Source organism: Papio anubis, chromosome 11 (genome assembly GCF_008728515.1).
Source record: "Papio anubis isolate 15944 chromosome 11, Panubis1.0, whole genome shotgun sequence".
In the NCBI taxonomy this organism is placed as follows: Eukaryota; Metazoa; Chordata; class Mammalia; order Primates; family Cercopithecidae; genus Papio; species Papio anubis.
Window position 1 is genome coordinate 69,605,015 of NC_044986.1, and position 20,653 is coordinate 69,625,667.

The following is a 20,653-nucleotide window of genomic DNA, read 5'->3' on the forward strand; positions in this document are numbered from 1 at the left end:
TTCACATACACACAATTGGCTTTTCCACTTTACCATTTTGATACCCTCCCCACGGCACAGCATTTCGTACTTCTGTCTCTCTGGCAGGTAATCCACAGCAACCCCTTTTTTCTTTGGTGTAGTTTTCTGATCAGACTGGTCATCTGAAGCAGACTTATTGACATCTTTTTCTTTAGCCATTATATACTCAAAATATTTTAAGTTACCATTAGCTCTCTGATGTTCAGGATCTATTAGAAGAAAAACAAAGCATGTCCACGGGTAAGTTCACACTTGTTCAAGCATCAGAATACAGTAATATAAAAATAGGAGACATTATAATTTATCTTCCAAACCAGGTTGCTTCTGTGAGTGAAAGGAGGCACTAATGAAAATTATTATACCAAAATAATAGCTATAAGTTACTAATGCCCCCAAGTAAATCAGGACATACAGTCACCTATATAAAAACAGTTCTGGGCCGGGCCTGGTAGCTCACGCCTGTAATCCCAGCATTTTGGGAGACTGAGGTGGGTGGATCACCTGAGGTCAGGAGTTCCAGACCGGCCTGACCAACATAGCAAAACCCCATCTCCCCTAAAAATACAAAATTAGCCGGGCATAGTGGTGGGTGCCTGTAATCCCAGGGAGTCAGGAGGCTGAGGCAGGAGAATCACTTGAACCCGGGAGGCAGCGGTTGCAGTGAGCCAAGATCGTGCCATTGCACTCCAGCCTGGGCAAAAAGAGTGAAACTCTGTCTCAAAAATGACAGTTCTGGAGACAGAAACAGTCATTTATTTAAAGGTGGCAACTGGTGCTTTTACTTTGAGAATTTACTAATCAGCTATAGGAACTAAGTTCAATTTGATGTCAAATGAATTTTAAAACCTTACTCATTCTACTTATTTTAAGCAATGAAAAAGATTTTTCTAAGACTGAAAAATAATCACATGAGGAAGACAGGGGATAAGCAATTCAAAAGCAACCTTTACCGCAGATACATTATAAATGTAGCCTACTTCTAAGGGCTGAATGAAGTTCAGTCCCAAATTTCTAAGTAAGAAGGAAAAGGGAAACTAAAGATATAATTTTCAAATAAGCTAGAATCCACTAACTGCCTCAGAATTGCTAGTCATAATTTTGAACTACCTTTTAGTAGGAGAAAAGAAGACTAAGCTGCCCATCTGAGAGGAAAAAAAAAAAAACTAAAGAACCACACACACATAAAAATAAAAAGGCAGAAGAATGTATAGAGACTTCACTTGTGACAGTAACTAAGTGTTTAGGCTACCTAGGCTTAGATTGTAAAATATTTCTTGTCCTTCAGAAACTGCTCACAATAAATGTTACGATATTCAATATTAACCTGATTTTGTAAAAGCAAAGGAAACGTGTGTACAGGGAAGAGGAGTATACACTAAAAGGAAATAAATGTGTAGTAGGTGTCTTTGAGTGACTGGCTTATGGATGACTCCTCAGTATCTTTTTCTGTTTTAATAAATTTTCTATAATGAGTACAAAGCATATTTTAAATCAAGAGGAAATATCACTGGAAAATACTGAAAGGAAAAAAGATTACTTGAACCAATATCTTAATTTATTATCACCCAACTAAGAAATAACCCAATTATCCAAAGTTCATTTTCAGCAGATCAATCCTTTTGAGCTGTTTGATTCTAACATACACATATTTTCGTATTTTGTAAAAATAATTTTTAAAGTTTTAAAACTTCATTATATACCAAAGGCCACCTAAACTTATTGTCATACAAATTCTGGACTCCATCTCCAGAGATTACCATTTAGTAGATCTAGGGTAGAAATCAAGAAATTTTCATTTCTAACAAGTATCCAAGTAATTCTGATGCATGTGGTGCTTGGGCCATACTTGAAGAAACACTACATCTTTGTTCAAAGTACTACTGATAAAATTCTCCTAAGATATGTTTCCAACATTTGAATTTGATAAAATACATTTTGAGCCCATCTATTTTAAATCACTTTATTTTAAAATATGAAATGCAATAAAACAAAACACCCTTCAAAGGAAACTGATTAACATTTAAAATGGCAACATGGTAAACAAACATTTTTGACTGAGTTAGTTACATTAGCTTCAATTTTGAAATTCCTGGAGAATATAGAGCAGAGAAACACAACCACTGTTGCAGCACTATTAGGTGAGAAAAATCAGTCATCATTTACTTTGAGAAAAAAAAGAAAGAGGATAATGTATGTTTAACAAGTAAAGCTCCTGACTTATAACAAATGAGAAAATACCAGAAGTATATAAAAGGGGAGACACACATAGAGAATATATCTCTCTCAATATAACTATAACCTTAAATTAGGCCCAGATAACATACCTAGTTCAAGCAGCTTCTTTGTGAGCACAAGTGCCTTATCCAGGTCTCCCTGCTGATATACCGCGTAGCTCAAATAATCTAGAACAGAGACTTTATCTATGGTAGAAATCTCGCCTTCGTCCAGTTGCCTTAGGGCTTGTTCCATCCACAGTTCTGTATGGTAATAATCTGCTTCTGTATAGGCCACTTTGCCCAACTCAAAGCAGTCCTCAGCTGTTAGAAAAGATTTGTGTTTCACTCCTATGAAAAGAAAATACAGAGAACTTTAGGAATCTTAACACTACTGTCTATTTATTTAGGACTACACAGCTTTCAAAATGCTGTCTCACTTCTATTTGAAGTTCACAATAATCCTCTGGATAAGCAAAAATTACCCTAATTTCATAAACAAAGGAACAATCTATAATATAACGTAGACTGACAAGAATCACACAGCTGGTAATAGGGGACACGGAACCTACAGAACCCAAGACTGAAGTTATCAGCCATCATACCAAAATGAAACATCCATTAAGTTGAAACATACTATTTTCTAACGGTAGGAATTACCATATGAGATTTTTTTTTTTTTTTTGAGACAGAGTCTTGCTCTGTTGCCCAGGCTGGGATGCAATGACACAATCTCAGCTCACTACAACCTCCGCCTCCCGGGTTCAAGTGATTCTCCTGTCTTAGCCTCCTGAGTAGCTGGGATTACAGGCATATGCCACCATGCCCAGCTAATTTTGTATTTTTCATAGAGACAAGAGTTTCTCCATGTTGATTAGGTTGGTCTCGAACTCCTGATCTCAGGTAATCTACCCACCTCAGCCTCCCAAAGTGCTGGGATTACAGGCGTGAGCCACCACGCCCGGCCACCATATGAGATATATCTATCTCACTCCTAACCAACAATCTGGGCAAGAGATGAATGTACAGGAGGAGAGGTAAATATATCAACTGGATTCTTTCTTTTAAACAGCATTAATATGTCATTTAAATACCAGAAATTCACTCATTGAAAAATTACAGTAGTTCTTAGTATATTTACAGAGTAGAGCAACCATCACAACAATCTAATTTTAGAACATTTTAATCACTCCAAAATGAAACCCTGTAACCATTAACAGTCACTACCCATTACCTTCCCCACCCTGCCCCAGCCCTAGACGACCACTAATCTACTTTCTGTCTCTGCAAATTTGCCTATTCTGGACATAATGCTACTGTGAACATTTGTGTATAAGTATCTATGTGAACATGTTTTCATTTCTTGACTATATACATATGAGTGGAACTGATTGGTCCTATAGCAACTCTATGCTTAATGTTTTGAAGAACTGCCAAACTGTTTTCCAAAGTGGCTACAACGTTTTACATTCCCACCAACAAGATATGAAATTCCAATTTCTCCACATCCTTGCTAATACTTGTTATTGGCCTTCTTTTTTATTATAGATGTTCTGGTGAGTATGAAGAGGCATTTCATTGTGGTTTTGATTTGCATTTCCCTGATGACTGATGATGTTGGGCCTATTATCGTGTGCTTACTTCCATTTGTGTATCTTCTTTGGAAAAAATATCTTTTCAAAGCTTTTGCCCATTTAAAAAATTTGGTGGCTAGGCATGATGGTTTCACACCTGTAATCCAGTGTTTGGGAGGCCAAGGAAGGAGCACTGCTTAAGGCCAGGAGTTTGAGATGAACCTGGACAACGTAATGAGACCCTCATATCTAACAAAAAAAATTTTAGAAATTAGCCAGACATTGTGGTGCATACCTGTAGTCCTAGCTAGCTGGGAGGCTAAGGCAGGAAGACTGCTTAAGCCCAAGAGTTCAAGGTTACAGTGAGCTATTACTGCACCACTGCTTGCAGAGAGCTATTACTGCACCACTGCTTGCACTCTGTTAGAGTTCTTTATCAAGACAGAGTCTTGCTCTGTCACCCAGGCTGGAGTGCAATGACACGATCTCAGCTCACTGCAATCTCCATCCCCAGGTTCAAGTGATTCTCCTGCCTCAGCCTCCCAAGTAGCTGGGATTACAGGCATGTCCTACCATGCTGGCTAACTTTTGTATTTTTAGTAAAGATGGGGTTTCACCATGTTGGCCAAGCTGGTCTTGAACTCCTGACCTCATGTGATCCACCCACCTAAGCCTCCCAAACTGCTGGGATTACAGTTGTGAGCCACTGTGGGTGCCTGGCTCAGCTATATGACTTTTAAATATTTTTCCCATTCTATGTGTTGTCTTTTCAACTCTCTTGATGGTGCACTTTTGAAACTGTGATGATGAAGTCCAACTTATTAATCTTTCAGCACTTGTGCTTTTGGTGTTATTTTGTCAACTTGCTTCTGCAGTGAAACTTCCATTTTAAGAAAAGGAGGTATTTGATAGTTCACATGAGATAAAATATAAATAGAAAACACTTCAGAAAATACTTAGTCTCATTCATCACTGAAGAAATAAAAATTAAAACCACCACAAATAAAAATATTTTAAAATAATGGCCTAGATTTATTGAGGTCTTACTATCTGCCAAGTATTTGTCACTTATTTAATCCTCAAAGCCATCTTACTACAGATGAGGAACTAAAATAGAGGTTAACTAATATGCCCAAGGTCACATGTTTAAAAGCAAGAAATGGAATCGGTTCAATATAACTCCAGAAGTTTGTGCTCCTGATGTTGTAACATTAAACAGCAAAACCTAATAGTGGATGGAAGCAGCAATATAAACTGGCAACTTTGCTTTTAAGAAATTCAGCAATATGAGAAAAGAAGAATTTAAACTCTATGACTTAATACTACTATTTTTCAGTTATTTCATTGAGATTTAGTACTAGGGATTGGGGACCTTCCTGTATAACAGATTTTTGTGGCTGAATCATATTATAGCTAAAAACTGTAATAAGCTAAAAGCAAGGAAATAAGGAAACATATAAGCAGATACATCAATTTAATGGAATAGCATTTTTCATTAAGAAAGATAATTTCAATGCTATAGAGAAAATTATAAGAAATTTAAAAATAGAAAATATGAACAAATAAGATACCCCAGGCCAGTCGTGGTGGCTCACACCTGCAATCCCAGCACTTTGAGAGGCCGAGGCAGGCGGATCACCTGAGGTCAGGAATTTGAGACCAGCCTGGCCAACGTGGTGAAACCCTGCCTCTACTAAAAATACAAAAAAATTAGCCGGGAGTGGTGGCAGGCACCTGTAGTACCAGCTATTCGGGAGGCTGAGGCAGGAGAATAGCGTGAACCCTGGAGGTGGAGCTTGCAGTGAGCCGAGATCGCGCCACTGCACTCTAGACCTGGGTGACAGAACGAGACTACATCTCTTAAAAAACAACAACAACAAACCACACACAAAGACAAAAAAACTAAAGTCTAATTATGTCTACTTGGAATTCTGGAAGAAGAGAATACAAAGAATATAGATAAGATAGTGTTTAAAGAGATAATGGTAGAAAAATTTCCAAAATTAAAATGCATGAAAGTTCAGATTCAGGAAACAAAGAATTCCAAGCCAAACAAAGCTCATTTGAGGGCGTCTTAAGAATGTGTTTCAAGGAGGAAAATTCCAAAAGGAAAGTCTAATGAGGTACAATAAACAATGATGAACAATGAAAATGGTATACATAAATACCACTCTAAATTAAAAAAAGGGCCGGGCACAGTGGCTCACACTGGTAATCTGAGCACTTTGGGAGGCAGGTGGACTACTTGAGCTCAGGAGTTCGAGACCAGCCTGGGCAACATGGCAAAAGGCCGTCTTTACTGAAAATACAAAAAATTAGCCAGGCATGGTAGCGCACGCCTGTAATCCCAACTACTGGGGAGGCTGAGGCATGAGAATTGCTTGAACCCGGGAGGCAGAAGTTGCAGTGGACCAAGATTGCACCACTGCACTCCAGTCTGGACAACAGAGCGAGACTCCGTCTAGGGAAAAAAAAAAAAACAGGTGAATAAAGACAACATTGATGGGGTGAAACTAAGGGAAAAAAGAAAGGGGATGGTCACGGGACGTGCTGCAGCATGGTGGCAATCTTTAGATGGTTATTAAGAAATAGGATGAATACGGCCGGGTGCGGTGGCTCAAGCCTGTAATCCCAGCACTTTGGGAGGCCGAGACGGGCGGATCACGAGGTCAGGAGATCGAGACCATTCTGGCTAACACGGTGAAACCCCGTCTCTACAAAAAATACAAAAAAACTAGCCGGGCGAAGTGGCGGGCGCCTGTAGTCCCAGCTACTTGGGAGGCTGAGGCAGGAGAATGGCATAAACCCGGGAGGCGGAGCTTGCAGTGAGCTGACATCTGGCCACTGCACTCCAGCCTGGGCGACAGAGCAAGACTCCGTCTCAAAAAAGAAATAGGATGAATAAAGTAGAAACTGACAGGTGTGAAGACAACAGTGACTCCATCTTGCATGCTAATCTACCATGTTTACTTTTGATTAACCTCAGTCCCACAAATGCCTGCTGATTTCTACTTTACTTGCTGTCCTTAGTGTAAGAACATGTACTCACTATAAATCCTGCCTTTAGAGCAAAGCAACCTTGATGTTATCACAAAAATTACAGGGTATGACACACATAGCATTCTTGCCTGTTCTGGAGCTTACCTTTGTCCCTATAGAGCATGTACACCCTTTCCCTATGGCATTTAAGTCATGGGTCTGGGGACTAATGGTGCAGAGATCTACCTGTCTTGCTGCTGCCCAAGACCATGCTTCCATCTATAAGTTTCCCAATAAATCATCCTTTACTGACAATAAGTAAAAAAAAAAACTGTAGAAACTCCACAAAATAGAGCAATAACATGTAGCTATAAAAAGAAATGAGGATTTCTATACATGATATGAAGTAATGACTGGGGCATATCAATATCAATAAATTAAAGCACCAAAGTACATAACAGTATTTACAGTATGCTTTTTTTTTTTTTTTTTTTTTGAGACAGAGTCTCACTCTGTTGCCCAGGCTGAAAGTGCAGTGGTGCAATGGCTCACTGCAACCTCCGTGCCCCAGCTGGGTTCAAGCAATTCTCCTGCCTCAGTCTCCCGAGTAGCTGGGATTACAGGCGCCCACCGCCATGCTCAGGTAATTTTTGTATTTTTAGTAGAGATGACGTTTCACTATATTGGCCAGGCTGGTCTCAAACTCCTAACCTCAGGTGATCCACCCACCTTGGCCTCCCAAAGTGCTGGGATTACAGGTGTGAGCCACCACACCTGGCCAGTATGCTATCTTTTGTTTATGTTGACAGAACATAGAAGTAGACATACATTTGCTTATATTTTAAAAAACTGGAAATAGTAAAACTAACAAAATGGTCACATAGAAAAAAGAAGGGAATAGGTTGAAAAGTACAGGAATGAAAGTGAGATTCCTGTGTGGTTTTTTTTTTTTTTTGAGACGGAGTCTTGCTCTGTCGCCCAGGCTGGAGTGCAGTGGCCGGATCTCAGCTCACTGCAAGCTCCGCCTCCGGGGTTTATGCCATTCTCCTGCCTCAGCCTCCCAAGTAGCTGGGACTACAGGCGCCCGCCACCTTGCCCGGCTAGTTTTTTGTATTTTTTAGTAGAGACAGGGTTTCACCGTGTTAGCCAGGATGGTCTCGATCTCCTGACCTCGTGATCTGCCTGTCTCGGCCTCCCAAAGTGCTGGGATTACAGGCTTGAGCCACCGCGCCTGGCCGAGAGTGAGATTTCTGTTAATGTATCTTACTAGTCTAGTTTGGACTGTCAAAGAATTTAAAAGTTTTACATAATTTAAAACAATAAATTGGCTGGGCACGGTGGCTACAGCCTATAATCCCGACACTTTGGGAGGCCAAGGCAGGACGATCTCTTGAGCCAGGGAGTTCAAGACAAGCCTGGGCAAAAGAATGAGACAATGTCTTCATTTTAAAAAAAAAAAAAAAAAAAAGAAAAGAAAAGAAAAGAAAGCCTGGGCGCTATGACTCACACCTGTAATCCCAGCACTTTGGGAGGCCAAGGTGGGCGGATCACGAGGTCAGGAGATCAAGACCGCTAACACGGTGAAACCCCGTCTCTACTAAAAATACAAAAAATTAGCTGGGCACGGTGGCGGGTGCCTGTAGTCCCAGCTACTCTGGAGGCTGAGGCAGGCGTGAACCCGGGAGGCGGAGCTTGCAGTGAGCCGAGATCACACCACTGCACTCCAGCCTGGGCGACAGAGCAAGACTCCATCTCAAAAAAATAGTAATAAAATAAAAAATAAAATTAAAAAATTTTTTAAATTAAAAAAATTTAAAAATTAGCCAGGTATGGTGGTACATGCATGCCTGTAGGTCTAGCTTTTTGGGAGGCTGTGGCAGAAGGATCCCTTGAGCCCAGGAGTTCAAGGCTGCACTGAGCTACAATCATGCCTCTGCACTCCAGGCTGGGCAATAGAGCAAGATATTGTTTCTAAAACAAGCAAACAAATGAAAACAATGAATCAAAAGAAAAAACGAGGACAATCCCTAAAAATCTGAGGAAATGAAATAAATGAACCCAACTGTGTAACATTTTAAGGGCATAGCCACAAAGAGAAATGAATTTAAAACAAGATTTTGACTGATCATATCTAGAGTCATGTATTTTAAGGATATAAAGTGCAAAAAAACTGTATTCAGTAGTCTTAATGTTATTAATAGTATGACTAAAATAGTATGAGTTAATGGTATGAATAAAATAATAATCATATTAATATCCTTAGGAATCAAATTTTCAAAAGAGATAGAAATATAAACCCTGTGGTTTTCAATTTGAATTAAACAATATAAACTTCATATTTCCTGTCTCTGTTTATAACAAACTTGATAGCAATAATCACCCCTAGAACCTAGCTAGACTCTGCAGCTTAAATGTCATCCCTGTTCAAAGGAATCAAGCCTTGCCAGGCAAGGGGTGGCACACCTGTAGTCCTAGCTGCTCAGGAGGCTGAAGCACAAAGATCACTTGAGCCCAGGAGTCCCAGGCTGCAGTGCACCACGATCACATCTATGAAGAGCCACTATACTCCAGCCTGAGCAACATGGCAAGACCCTATCTCTTAAGGGGCGGTGGCGGGGGAAGGACCAAGGCTCATAAAAGAAATGCCTGGTTGCTACTCTGGAGTAGAAAAGAAACCTGGAAAAAAACTGTGCTAGAAAGCAAGGAAGTTTCCTCTCTATCAAAGATTAATAACATAGTCAATTCAAAGAAACAAGCCTATCTAAAGATGCTCTCCGGCCGGGCGCGGTGGCTCAAGCCTGTAATCCCAGCACTTTGGGAGGCCGAGACGGGCGGATCACGAGGTCAGGAGATCGAGGCCATCCTGGCTAACCCGGTGAAACCCCGTCTCTACTAAAAAATACAAAAAACTAGCCGGGCGAGGTGGTGGGCGCCTGTAGTCCCAGCTACTCGGGAGGCTGAGGCAGGAGAATGGCGGGAACCCGGGAGGCGGAGCTTGCAGTGAGCTGAGATCCGGCCACTGCACTCCAGCCTGGGCGACAGAGCGAGACTCCGTCTCAAAAAAAAAAAAAAAAAGATGCTCTCCACTGGCCTAAAATGGGATAATCTGAGATCAAAGTAATACTGAATAGGCTGAAATACAAAAAAATAAAATAAAATCCATGAGTTCATGGTATGTCGTGAAAATTATATATCACTACTAAAAATGGTTAGGACACTAACTCATTACTCGGAAAACTGATAAAGAAGACTAATTATAGACTTATCCTGCCTTTCCTATATACAGTTCAGGGTAACCAAAAGGTTCATGAAGGAACGTTCCTGTTTATAGACTTCCAGTTAATAAAAGTAAAAGGAATAATGGAATGAAAAAAATCACCATTTTGTAAACCCTAATGAAATAGTGGTTCTAGGCAATGATCATCAAAGGCTGCCAAAACCAGCAGATAAAACTTAAGGAGAACTTTATATGGAGGGATCAGGCTCTCATCACCTGAACTCCACTCATCAATCAGCATCATAAAAAGTGGGACAGGACATTAGGTGTTGGTTCATGCAGTTCAACAGAAAGTTCATAGCACCACCTATGGAGTTAATTTTAAAATTTAACTTGAATCTAATCGAGCCTCAAGTTCTAACCAATGTGTAGGAAACATAGGCATTAAGGAACATGTTAACCACCAAGTAGTCAACTCCAGAATGTGGAACATTCCACGTAACATATGACTAGGCTTCCTCAGCTAACCAATGTCATAGAGAGAAAGAAAAAAGAGAAAAGGGGATAAAAGGGACTTAATAGACATAATAAAAAAAATACAACTGTAAAAAGACAACTTTGAGATCACCAGAGAAACAATATTGACTGGGTATTAAATTATATTAAGGAAATATTGTCAATTTGTTAAGCAGGGTGACAGTAAGTGGTTATGTTACTTTTTTAAAAAGACCAGCTGGGCGCAGCTACTTGGGAGGCAGCTACTTGGGAGGCTAAGGCAGGAGGATCACCTGAGCCCAAGAGTTCAAGGCTGCAGTGAGCCATAATGGTACTACTGCCTGAGCAATAAAGTGAGACCCTGTCTCTAAAAAAAATTAAAAATAAATTACAAAGACCTACTTGAGGCCAGGAGTTCAAGACCAGACTGGGCAACATAGCAAGAGCCCATCTCTACAAAAAATTTAAAAATTAGCCAGGTGTGGTGGCATGCACCTGTAGTCCCAGCTGTTCAGGAGGCTAAGGCAGCAGAATGGCTTGAGTCCAAAAGTCCAAGGCTGCAGTGAGCTATGATCATGCCAATGCACTCCAGCCTGGGTGACAGAGTGAAATCTTGCCTCGAAAAAAAAATTTTTAATAAAGACATGATCAGTTAGATACGCGTGTTGAATTATGGACAAAATGACATGATGTCTAGGATTTGCTCTTAAAATACTCCAACAAAAACAAAAAGAAACGGTGGAAGGAGTAGATAAACCAAGAATGACAAAATGTTTAAAACGTCTGGAGCTTGGTGATGGCATAGGTTCATTATGTTATTACCTTTATTTTTTGTGTGTGATATTTGATATTTTCCAAAATAAAAGAAGTTCTATAAATAATGAAAAAAGGAGAAAGTCATGTCCTACAGGGCTCTTTTTATGTTATTATACAGAAAATCACATAGTTCCCTGACACTATCAAAAAAAAAAATGACAGGTATGTGAAAAAATAACAAGCCTAGACAAGAAAATACTACTTATCCAAAAACATTTCTTTCAGAATATACAGTTCTGAGACTAAGTCAATATTATACTAGTAGTCATGATTCCAGAAGAGTAGTTTTTAAAAACTACTGGTCAAAGACAGACTAGCCTACATTTTCTCTGATAAAACAGATAAAACTGTATACATTTTTTAAGTGTCTGATAACATCACAAAGAAAACTGGTAGAGAAACAAACACATTGGTGGCTTCTTTAATAAATTTTGATTGAATACACTTCAAAGAGTCACTAAAATGACCAGAACCAGACTTAGCTATAACCTACCCAGTGGTGGTCACATATGTTTTTAAAAAGATGCTAACAGAAAAGGAATCATGAGAAATAAATCAAAAGGAAGTAAAGTTATGGGCACGTTTCGTTAATGATCAGACATTTGTAAACTACAGAAAAGCATGCCCTCGTCTGACAATGAGCTGTTGAATTCCAGTATCAAACAGAGTCCAAGCTTGGAGGTGTAGGCACTGGAGGATCACATAACCCAATATAATCAAATATTCAAATCAATCACCTCCATTTGCATTTTTTTCTGGCCCCCCATTAGTCACTTACAGACAGTAACTCATTATCAGTATACTCCTAAAATGAAGACCCACATTTTGATGTTTTTCCCTTAAATAAGTCTCTATCCTGCCTTCCACTCTAGGAAAGGATACTATCTTAGTGCATTTGTGCTCCCATAACAAAGTAACAGAGGACTGGATAATTTATTAAAAAAAAAAAAAAATTTATTTCACACAGTTGTAGAGGCTGGGTGAGATCCAAGGCACCAGCGAGTTCAATTGTCTAGTGAGGGCTGCTGTCCTCTTCCAAGATGGCACCTTGTTGCTGCACCCTCCAGAGGGAAAGAATGCTATGTCCTCACATGGTGAAGGTGGAAGGGCAAGAGAGCTAGGGGTTGCATAAAGCTTCTTTCATAAGGGCCTTAAATCCCATTCCTGTAGGCCCCACCTCTTAATACTATCACACTGGCCATTAAATTTCACCATCTAAATTTTGGAGGGACACATTCCAATAATAGCAGATGCTAAGAAACTAACTTCTTAATAGTTTAACATGACTTAGTTCCAGAAACGAAAGACGCATATTAAATTTTGACAATGCTATTATTTTTTCAGTTACAAGAACCAGTAAACTGAGAAGATAAGCTCATAATGCAGCAATTATAAATGTTTCTCTTAGGGACATGCAAAACACATGAGATAACAGTATGCCATTAATCCATGTAGATAACACCAGTAATATTTTTTTACATAACCGGATATTCTGGTAACATTATTTGAACAAGCATGGCAGAGATAGTAGAATATCTTTAGCTATTCTGCTTTGGTAAAGTATTTCTGCTTGTCTTACCTACTGCTGTATTAACAATATTAAAGGCAGACTGCCTGGGAATCTGATTTTTAAAATAAATGAAAAGTAATGCAGTATTTGAAAAGGAAGACTGTTTCCAAAGTAGAGAACATGAGAATAAGAAGTAAATAGGCAAGAAAACAAAGAAGAAAATGAAATAAGGAAAGTGGTATGGGCAGAAAGAGACTGTAAAAAGCTTCATATAAAAAGCAAACTGGGCCGGGCACGGTGGCTCACGCCTGTAATCTCAGCACTTTGGGAGGCCAAGGCAGGCGGATCACGAGGTCAGGGGATCGAGACCATCCTGGCTAACATGGTGAAACCCCGTCTCTACTAAAAATACAAAAAAAATTAGCCGGGCATGGTGGTGGGCGCCTGTAGTCCCAGCTACATGGGAGGCTGAGGCAGGAGAATGGCGTGAACCTGGGAGGCAGAGCTTGCAGTGAGCCGAGATTGTGCCACTGCACCCCAGCCTGGGCGACAGAGCAAGACTCCGTCTCAAAAAAAAAAAAAAAAAAGCAAACTGAATTTGATGAGAAACAAGTTGTAAATTCCTTTAGTTCAAAGGAAGAGGCAGGGATGACAGACACGAACATACCAAATTGAATATAATAAACCAAACTGAAAGTAACACTAAAAACAGTCCTTTAATTTATTGTCACAGTAGAAACTATAATATCAGGCCAGGTACAGTGGCTCTTGCCTGTAACCCCACCACTTTGGGAGGCTGAGGGGGGTGGATTGCTTGAGCTCAGGAGGTCGAAACCAGCCTGGGCAACATGGCAAAACCCTGTCTCTACAAAAAATACAAAAATTAGCTGCTTGTGGTGGCACGTGCCTGTAGTCCCGGCTACCCGGGAGACTGAGGTAGGAGGATCACCTTAGCTTGGGAGGTTGTGGCTATAGTGAGCTGTGATTGTGCCACTGCACTCCAGCCTGGGCAATAGCAGAGTGAGATCCTGTCGCAAAAAAAATTAAAAAAATGAAGAAAAGGAAAGAAAAGAAAGAAAAAGGAAACTATAATATCACAGGCACTATAGGAAAAACATTACTTAGAAATACACTTTTAGCCAGACGTAGTAGCTCATGCCTGTAATTCTAGCACTTCCGGAGGCTGAGGTGGATGGATCACTTGAGGTCAAGAGCTGGAAACCAGCCTGGCTGACATGGTGAAACCTCATCTCTACTAAAAATACAAAAATTAGCCAGGCATGGTGGTAGGCACCTGTAATCCCAGCTACTTGGGAGGCTGAGGCAGGAGAATCACTTGAACCCAGGAGGCAGAGGTTGCAGTGAGCCGAGTTGCACCACTGCACTCCAGCCTGGGTAAGAGTGAGACTCCATGTCAAAAAAAGAGAAAAAAAGAAAAAGAAATACATTTTTATGGTTCATCCGTTAAACTGAGAGAGACATGTAATTCAAAAATTCTTGCACTTCACAAGAACACTCAATGGATCAAAACTTAATTTGTAAGGGAGAACTATGTTTAAAATGCACATACTTAGAAGTTAATGTCCCACCTCTGAGGCAGTGTGGTACACTCATAGCTGAGTGAGCTCCAGAGATGTCTGGAAAATCTGCTGCTTGCTGCAGTTACCTTATTAACTTACCAAGACAGTGATGCAAGTGACCAGAAGGGTGAACATTCAACTTCCACATGAAGCAAATTGAATTTTATATGTAAGACATTTTCTATTACTGACCCCCACCCCCTAAAAAAAAACCACAGCTTTAAAAAAAGGCATGATATCTTTGGCAGATACGGATCTATTCAACAAATCAGGGTTGGGAACAAATAGTCTGAAAACTAAAGGAAGTCCTTAAGAACTATAAGGACAACACTGATGTCGAAATGTATATAACCTATCAGATTTTACATAAAAATATCAACAAAGCATTTCAACAGGTAGGCCCAAAGCGGCAAAAGAAACAGATGAAACTAATCAAGCAGTGATGTGGCATCAATATAAATCCACTAAGCATTTCTCTGACTTTTTTGTTTGAAGAAAATTTAAAATACATGCCATACTTCCTCCCTCTCCCCCACCATTTCACACCCAAATTGCTAAAATTTTTAAAGTCTGACAAAACCAAGAGCTGGCAAGGATATGAAGAAATGGGAACTCTCATACAATGCTGGTGAGAGTATAAATACACGCTCTGGAAAACAATCTGGCCACATCTGGTAAGCACGATGAAAAACCAAATACCCTGATTTCTTATGCCCTAAGAGAAACTCTTGCACATGACTACATGGTCACAAAAAAATCAACAAGGATGTATCAAACCTCATTTGATAAAGCAAAAAATTAGATAAAATATAAATGTACATCCATCCGCAGAAGAATGAATAAATAATGTTATACAATACCACATAAGCAGTAAGATGAATGTGATCAACATAGATAAATTTACTAAACATATTAGGTTAAAAAAAGGTTGTAGAAAGATACATAGGGTGTGATGCACTATTCACGTAAAATTTAAAAACAATACAATGGACAATATATGTGATCGTTTATAAAAAGATGACAGGATACACACCAAGTTCAGAACAGTCATCAGTTCTAAAGAAGGGAAGGTGCACAAGAAGCCTTTGAACACATCTGTGATATTTGACTATTAACAATAGAAAATAATCTGGGTTGGGGGAGCCTAAAAACTCTTATGCTAGCATTCATGCTATTATTTTTACCACTTATAGGATATAATGTGATTAAGAAATTTCAATCATTTTACTTATAAGTAATTTGCATGAAAAGTCAGTAAGAACTAGCCCAAAACTGTGATAAAAGAGGGAAAAAAGTTAACAAGGAGATAAAAAGTAGCTGAGAAAGAATGAATATTGCCCCTAAGACTAAACACAGTGAAATCAGGGTTAAATAATATTCAAGACCATTTTGATGAGAATATAATCATGTTTTAAACAAAACACATAGAGTAATCTAAATAACGTTTATTACCCACCACCACACATTTGGGAGGCTGAGGTGGGATGTTTTCTTTTTTGCTTTTTGTTTTTTGAAATGAGGGTCTCACTCCGTTGCCCAGGTTGCAGTGCAGTGGCGTGATCACGGCTCACTCCAGCCTTGACTCCTGGGCTCAACTGATCCTCCCGTGATATGGTTTGGCTCTGTGTTCACACTCAAATATCACCTTGAATTGTAATAATCCCCACCTATCAAGGGCGGGACAAGGAAGAGATAACTGAATCATGGGGGCAGTTCCCCCATGCTGTTCTTGTGATAGTGAGTTCTCATGAGATAGGATGGTTTTATAAGCACCTGGCATTTCCCCTGCTGGCATTCATTCTCTCTCCTGCCACCCTGTGAAGAAGTGCTTTCCACCATGATTGTTTCCTAAGACATCCCTAGCTATATGGAACTGTGAGTCAATTAAACCTCTTTTTTAAAATAAATTACCTAGTCTTGGCTATTTCTTTATAGCAGTGTGAGTACGTCCCACCTCAGCCTCCCAAATAGCTAGGACTACAAGCAAGCACCACCACACCCAGCGAAGTTTTCATTTTTTTGTAGAGTCAGGGACTTGCTATGCTGCCCAGGCTGGTCTTGAACTCCTAGCCTCAAGGGATCCTTTCCACCTTAGCCTCCTAAAGTGCTGGGAATATAGGCATGAGCCACCATGCCAGCCCTATTTTGTTAAATGGAACCTATCCAGTTGATGAAGCCAGAAATTCCGATCAAGTACATCATCAAATTCTACTATTCTACTCCAATAAATAGCTTGATAATCTATCCACTATCACCTCTTACTTAAATATTTGCAACAGCCTCCTCCCTGGTTCTTTGTCCCTTGGCCCCAACCTAATCTCCATTCGGCAGCCAGAATGGTATTTCTAAAAGGAAAAATCATAAATTCCCTTTACAAACTTTTTAATAGCTCCGCACTGCACTCAGGACAGTTCAATCTCTTCCACATGGCTTACAAAGCTCTCCAAGAGATGGCTTCTGCTTACCTCTCTAGTCTCAGCTCTCACTACTCTCACAAAGCCAAACCCCCATATCCACCTGGTGCATTCACCTCTTGCACTCTACATTAAGCCATACAAACTACATGTTAGTTATCTGAATATGATATGCTCTCTCCTTTTGACCTTTCTACATGTTCCCTCTGTCTGGAACACTTCTCTCACACCCATTACCCATTCCTCTCTCCCTCTCCCCCATTTTTCTGGCTAATTCCTTATCCATTGGATCTCAATTTTTTTTTTTTTTTGAGGTGGAGTCTCGCTCTGTCACCCAGGCTGGAGTGCAGTGGCCGGATCTCAGCTCACTGCAAGCTCCGCCTCCCGGGTTTACGCCATTCTCCTGCCTCAGCCTCCCGAGTAGCTGGGACTACAGGCGCCCGCCACCACGCCCGGCTAGTTTTTTGTATTTTTCAGTAGAGACGGGGTTTCACCGTGTTAGCCAGGATGGTCTCGATCTCCGGACCTCGTGATCCGCCCATCTCGGCCTCCCAAAGTGCTGGGATTACAGGCTTGAGCCACTGCGCCCAGCCGGATCTCAATTTTTTTAACGTCATATTTTCCAGGAATTCTTCCTTTACATCTCTTATGAGGTTCACCAATAGGTTTCTTTTGACGTGCTCACATGGTGGTATCCTGAATTTCTCTCATCCAAGTACTCATCTTACTATACTGTAAGAATGTTAAATACCCTAATGGCAAGGGTAGTGTATGTCTTATTCATTACGTGTCCTCAGTACCTAACATAATAGCTGGCACATATTATTTAATATCTATTAAATGTGTTTTAAACCTGAAGCCAATTTTAAAAATAAGGTCATAATCTTATCAAAAGTGTTATAATGTATAATATTAGTAGAAACTGAAAATAAAATTTGCAAATTTGTACATTTTTGGAAGTTCAAATTAATGGAATTATATTCCAGTTTAACATAAATTTTATTTACTATTATAACATGTTTAGTTTTTACCAACAGATACCTTCATCTCAAATAAAGGGAGATGAGCAAGAAAATACTTTGATAAACTGATTTTTCTTGCTGAGAAAATCAATTACAGCTGGGCGCGGTGGCTCAAGCCTGTAATCCCAGTACTTTGGGAGGCCGAGAAGGGCGGATCACGAGGTCAGGAGATCGAGACCATCCTGGCTAACACGGTGAAACCCCATCTCTACTAAAAAATACAAAAAACTAGCCGGGCGAGGTGGCGGGCGTCTGTAGTCCCAGCTACTCAGGAGGCTGAGGCTGGAGAATGGTGTAAACCCGGGAGGCGGAGCTTGCAGTGAGCTGAGATGCGGCCACTGCACTCCAACCTGGGCGACAGAGCGAGACTCCGTCTTTAAAAAAAAAAAAAAAAAGAAAAAAAAATCAATTACAGTATGAAGACAGAGACAACATATTTTATTTCTGCAGCTGACAATGACAGGAGATAGTAGTGTTAATAAGTCACAAACTTTGAAAAAGTGAGGGGTGGCAGAAGTAAATTATCATGAAAGTAACTGTAACTTAAAAAGAGGACTTTGCCAAAAAATAGGTAAGAAAGTAGGATGTTCCACACTATGGAACACTTTAAACATATGTGGATACCCAAAACATCTTGGCTTTTAATTATTTAACATATAAACTTTGACTATCAATTCCCTTATAGGTTTACATACAAAGCTTACGAAGAATAGCATTAGGTGTTCTGAATAAAAACATTTGGTAAAATGATAGTTTCTTTTCTTTACACACTAAAATTGCCTACTCAAGTTAGCCTCTATCAATACTAAGTTTTCAGAGTAACAAGCTAGAAGCCTACCTATAACTATTAAGCCCTAAGAGAAAGGGAAGGTGATTCTTTAGTCTTCAAAGGCTATGAAACAAACTACAACTTAAAATCTTAAAATGCAGAAGTCTTTTTTATACTAACATTGTCTTAATGGACTCAACAGAGAAGCTAGGTTATGGTATTTTATAGAATGGAAGAATGATCTTACCTGGAAGATTACCCTTTGAGATGGTATCTGTATCCAAATTGTAGGTATCCTGGAGACGTAACAGAGCTTTGGCTGCCCCAACCTGATCTTCATCATTAGGAAAGTACTGTCTCTGAATGGTTAGGTTAGAGATAAAGCCTTGAAATAGATAAATAAAAGAAAAAAAGACTGTAGAACCTCATTAACTTCCCATAAAGAGACTTAATAAGGACTGTTCAAAATCTATTTTATTATTTTCTACCATACCATGAAAAGTTCTACATACTCAACAAGAAAAACTTAAATACACTGAATGAGACTTGGCATACTTCTAACTTGTTTAATCTTCCAAAAGCCTAGTATTGTTTAAGAACTGTAACACTGTTATATAAATTATATCTGTATTACCAGGTAAAGATCACCTAACATAATAGTTATGAGTTTTTAGTTATATAACATAGCAAGAAAACAAAAGTGCATCCACTAAGTTTGGGAAATGAACACATTTATGGGTCTGAAAATAACATTCATTGACAATCATATTTCCAGATAACAGATGGTAAGTAAAATGTGTGCTCTTAAAGTTGTTTTCTTCTTCCATGTATTACACATTATATAAATATGGAAATATATAAAGTTTGGTGGAATTCTTCAAGGACAAGGAAGAGATATTAATTATATATTTAAGATCAATAGCTAAGCTAGTTTACTAAAATATATTTAGATCAGTTTAATTATTAAACATGGTGTTGATCCACCAAAATTTACAATATATAAAGCTAATCTTAAAGAGGATTTACATAAAGTATAGCAAAAATCAAACTAACAAACCAATTACTGATAACTATATAACCCCAAGGAGAATGGATGCTAAACACTCCTTAAGAAATAAAAAAAGTAGTTTAAAATTTTAATATAAGTATCATTACTTGTGAATAAAAATTAGATATGAGACTTCCCTCTCGTACTGATTAACTTATAATCAACTCTATGGTTTTTTTGTGAGACAGAGTCTCACTCTGTCATCCAGGCTGGAGTGCAGTGGCACGATCTCAGCTCACTGCAACCTCCACCTCCCAGGTTTAAGCAATTATCATGCCTCAGCCTCCCAAGGAGCTGGGATTACAGGCATGTGCCACCACACCCGGTTAATTTTTGTATTTTTAGTAGAGATGGGGTTTCACCATGTTGCCCAGGCTGGTCTCCAACTCCTGGCCTCAAACGATCCACCTGCCTTGGCCTCCCAAAGTGCTGGGATTACAGGTGTGAGCAACTGTGTCCAGCTGACTATGTATTTTGAACAGCAAGACACCAGGCGCTTTTTTTTTTTTTTTTTTTTGAGATGCAGTCTTGCTCTGTCACCCAGGCTGGAGTGCAGTGGCACAATCTCGGCTCACGGCAACTTCTGACTCCCGGGTTCAAGCGATTCTCCTGCCTCAGCCTCCCAAGTAGCTGGGATTAAAGGTGCCCACCACCATGCCCGGCTAACTTTTATATTTTCAGTAGAGACGGGGTTTCACCATGTTGGCTGAGCTGCTCTCGAATTCCCGACCTCAAGTGATGTGCCAGCCTCAGCCTCCCCAACTACTAGGATTACAGGCCTGAGCCACCGTGCCTGGCTGAGACCTGGCATTTTTATGTAAATGAAAATGTACAAATGAATAAATAACTAGAAGAGGGCTAGAGTTTATATCAAGCATATTTTTATGCTGTTTTGTCTCTTTTTAGAGACAGAGTCTTGCCATGTTGCCCAGGCTGACGTGCAGTGGCTTTTTATTGGTGGAATTCCATTATTAGATCAGCATGGGAGTTTTGAC

At 39.6% G+C, this 20,653-nt stretch overlaps 1 protein-coding gene across 2 annotated transcripts in view; it reads right to left on the reverse strand.

The window, feature by feature from the left end:
• P4HA1 (prolyl 4-hydroxylase subunit alpha 1) overlaps positions 1–20,653 on the reverse strand; it is an 89,934-nt gene that overhangs the window by 48,727 nt on the left and 20,554 nt on the right. For both annotated transcript variants that reach the window (XM_031652266.1, XM_031652267.1), the window contains exons 5-7: positions 18,858–18,995; positions 2,346–2,585; positions 34–230 (exon numbers count right to left, since the gene is read on the reverse strand). In XM_031652266.1, the coding sequence (XP_031508126.1) occupies positions 34–230; positions 2,346–2,585; positions 18,858–18,995 (575 nt within the window). The remainder of the gene's footprint in view (positions 1–33; positions 231–2,345; positions 2,586–18,857; positions 18,996–20,653) is intronic.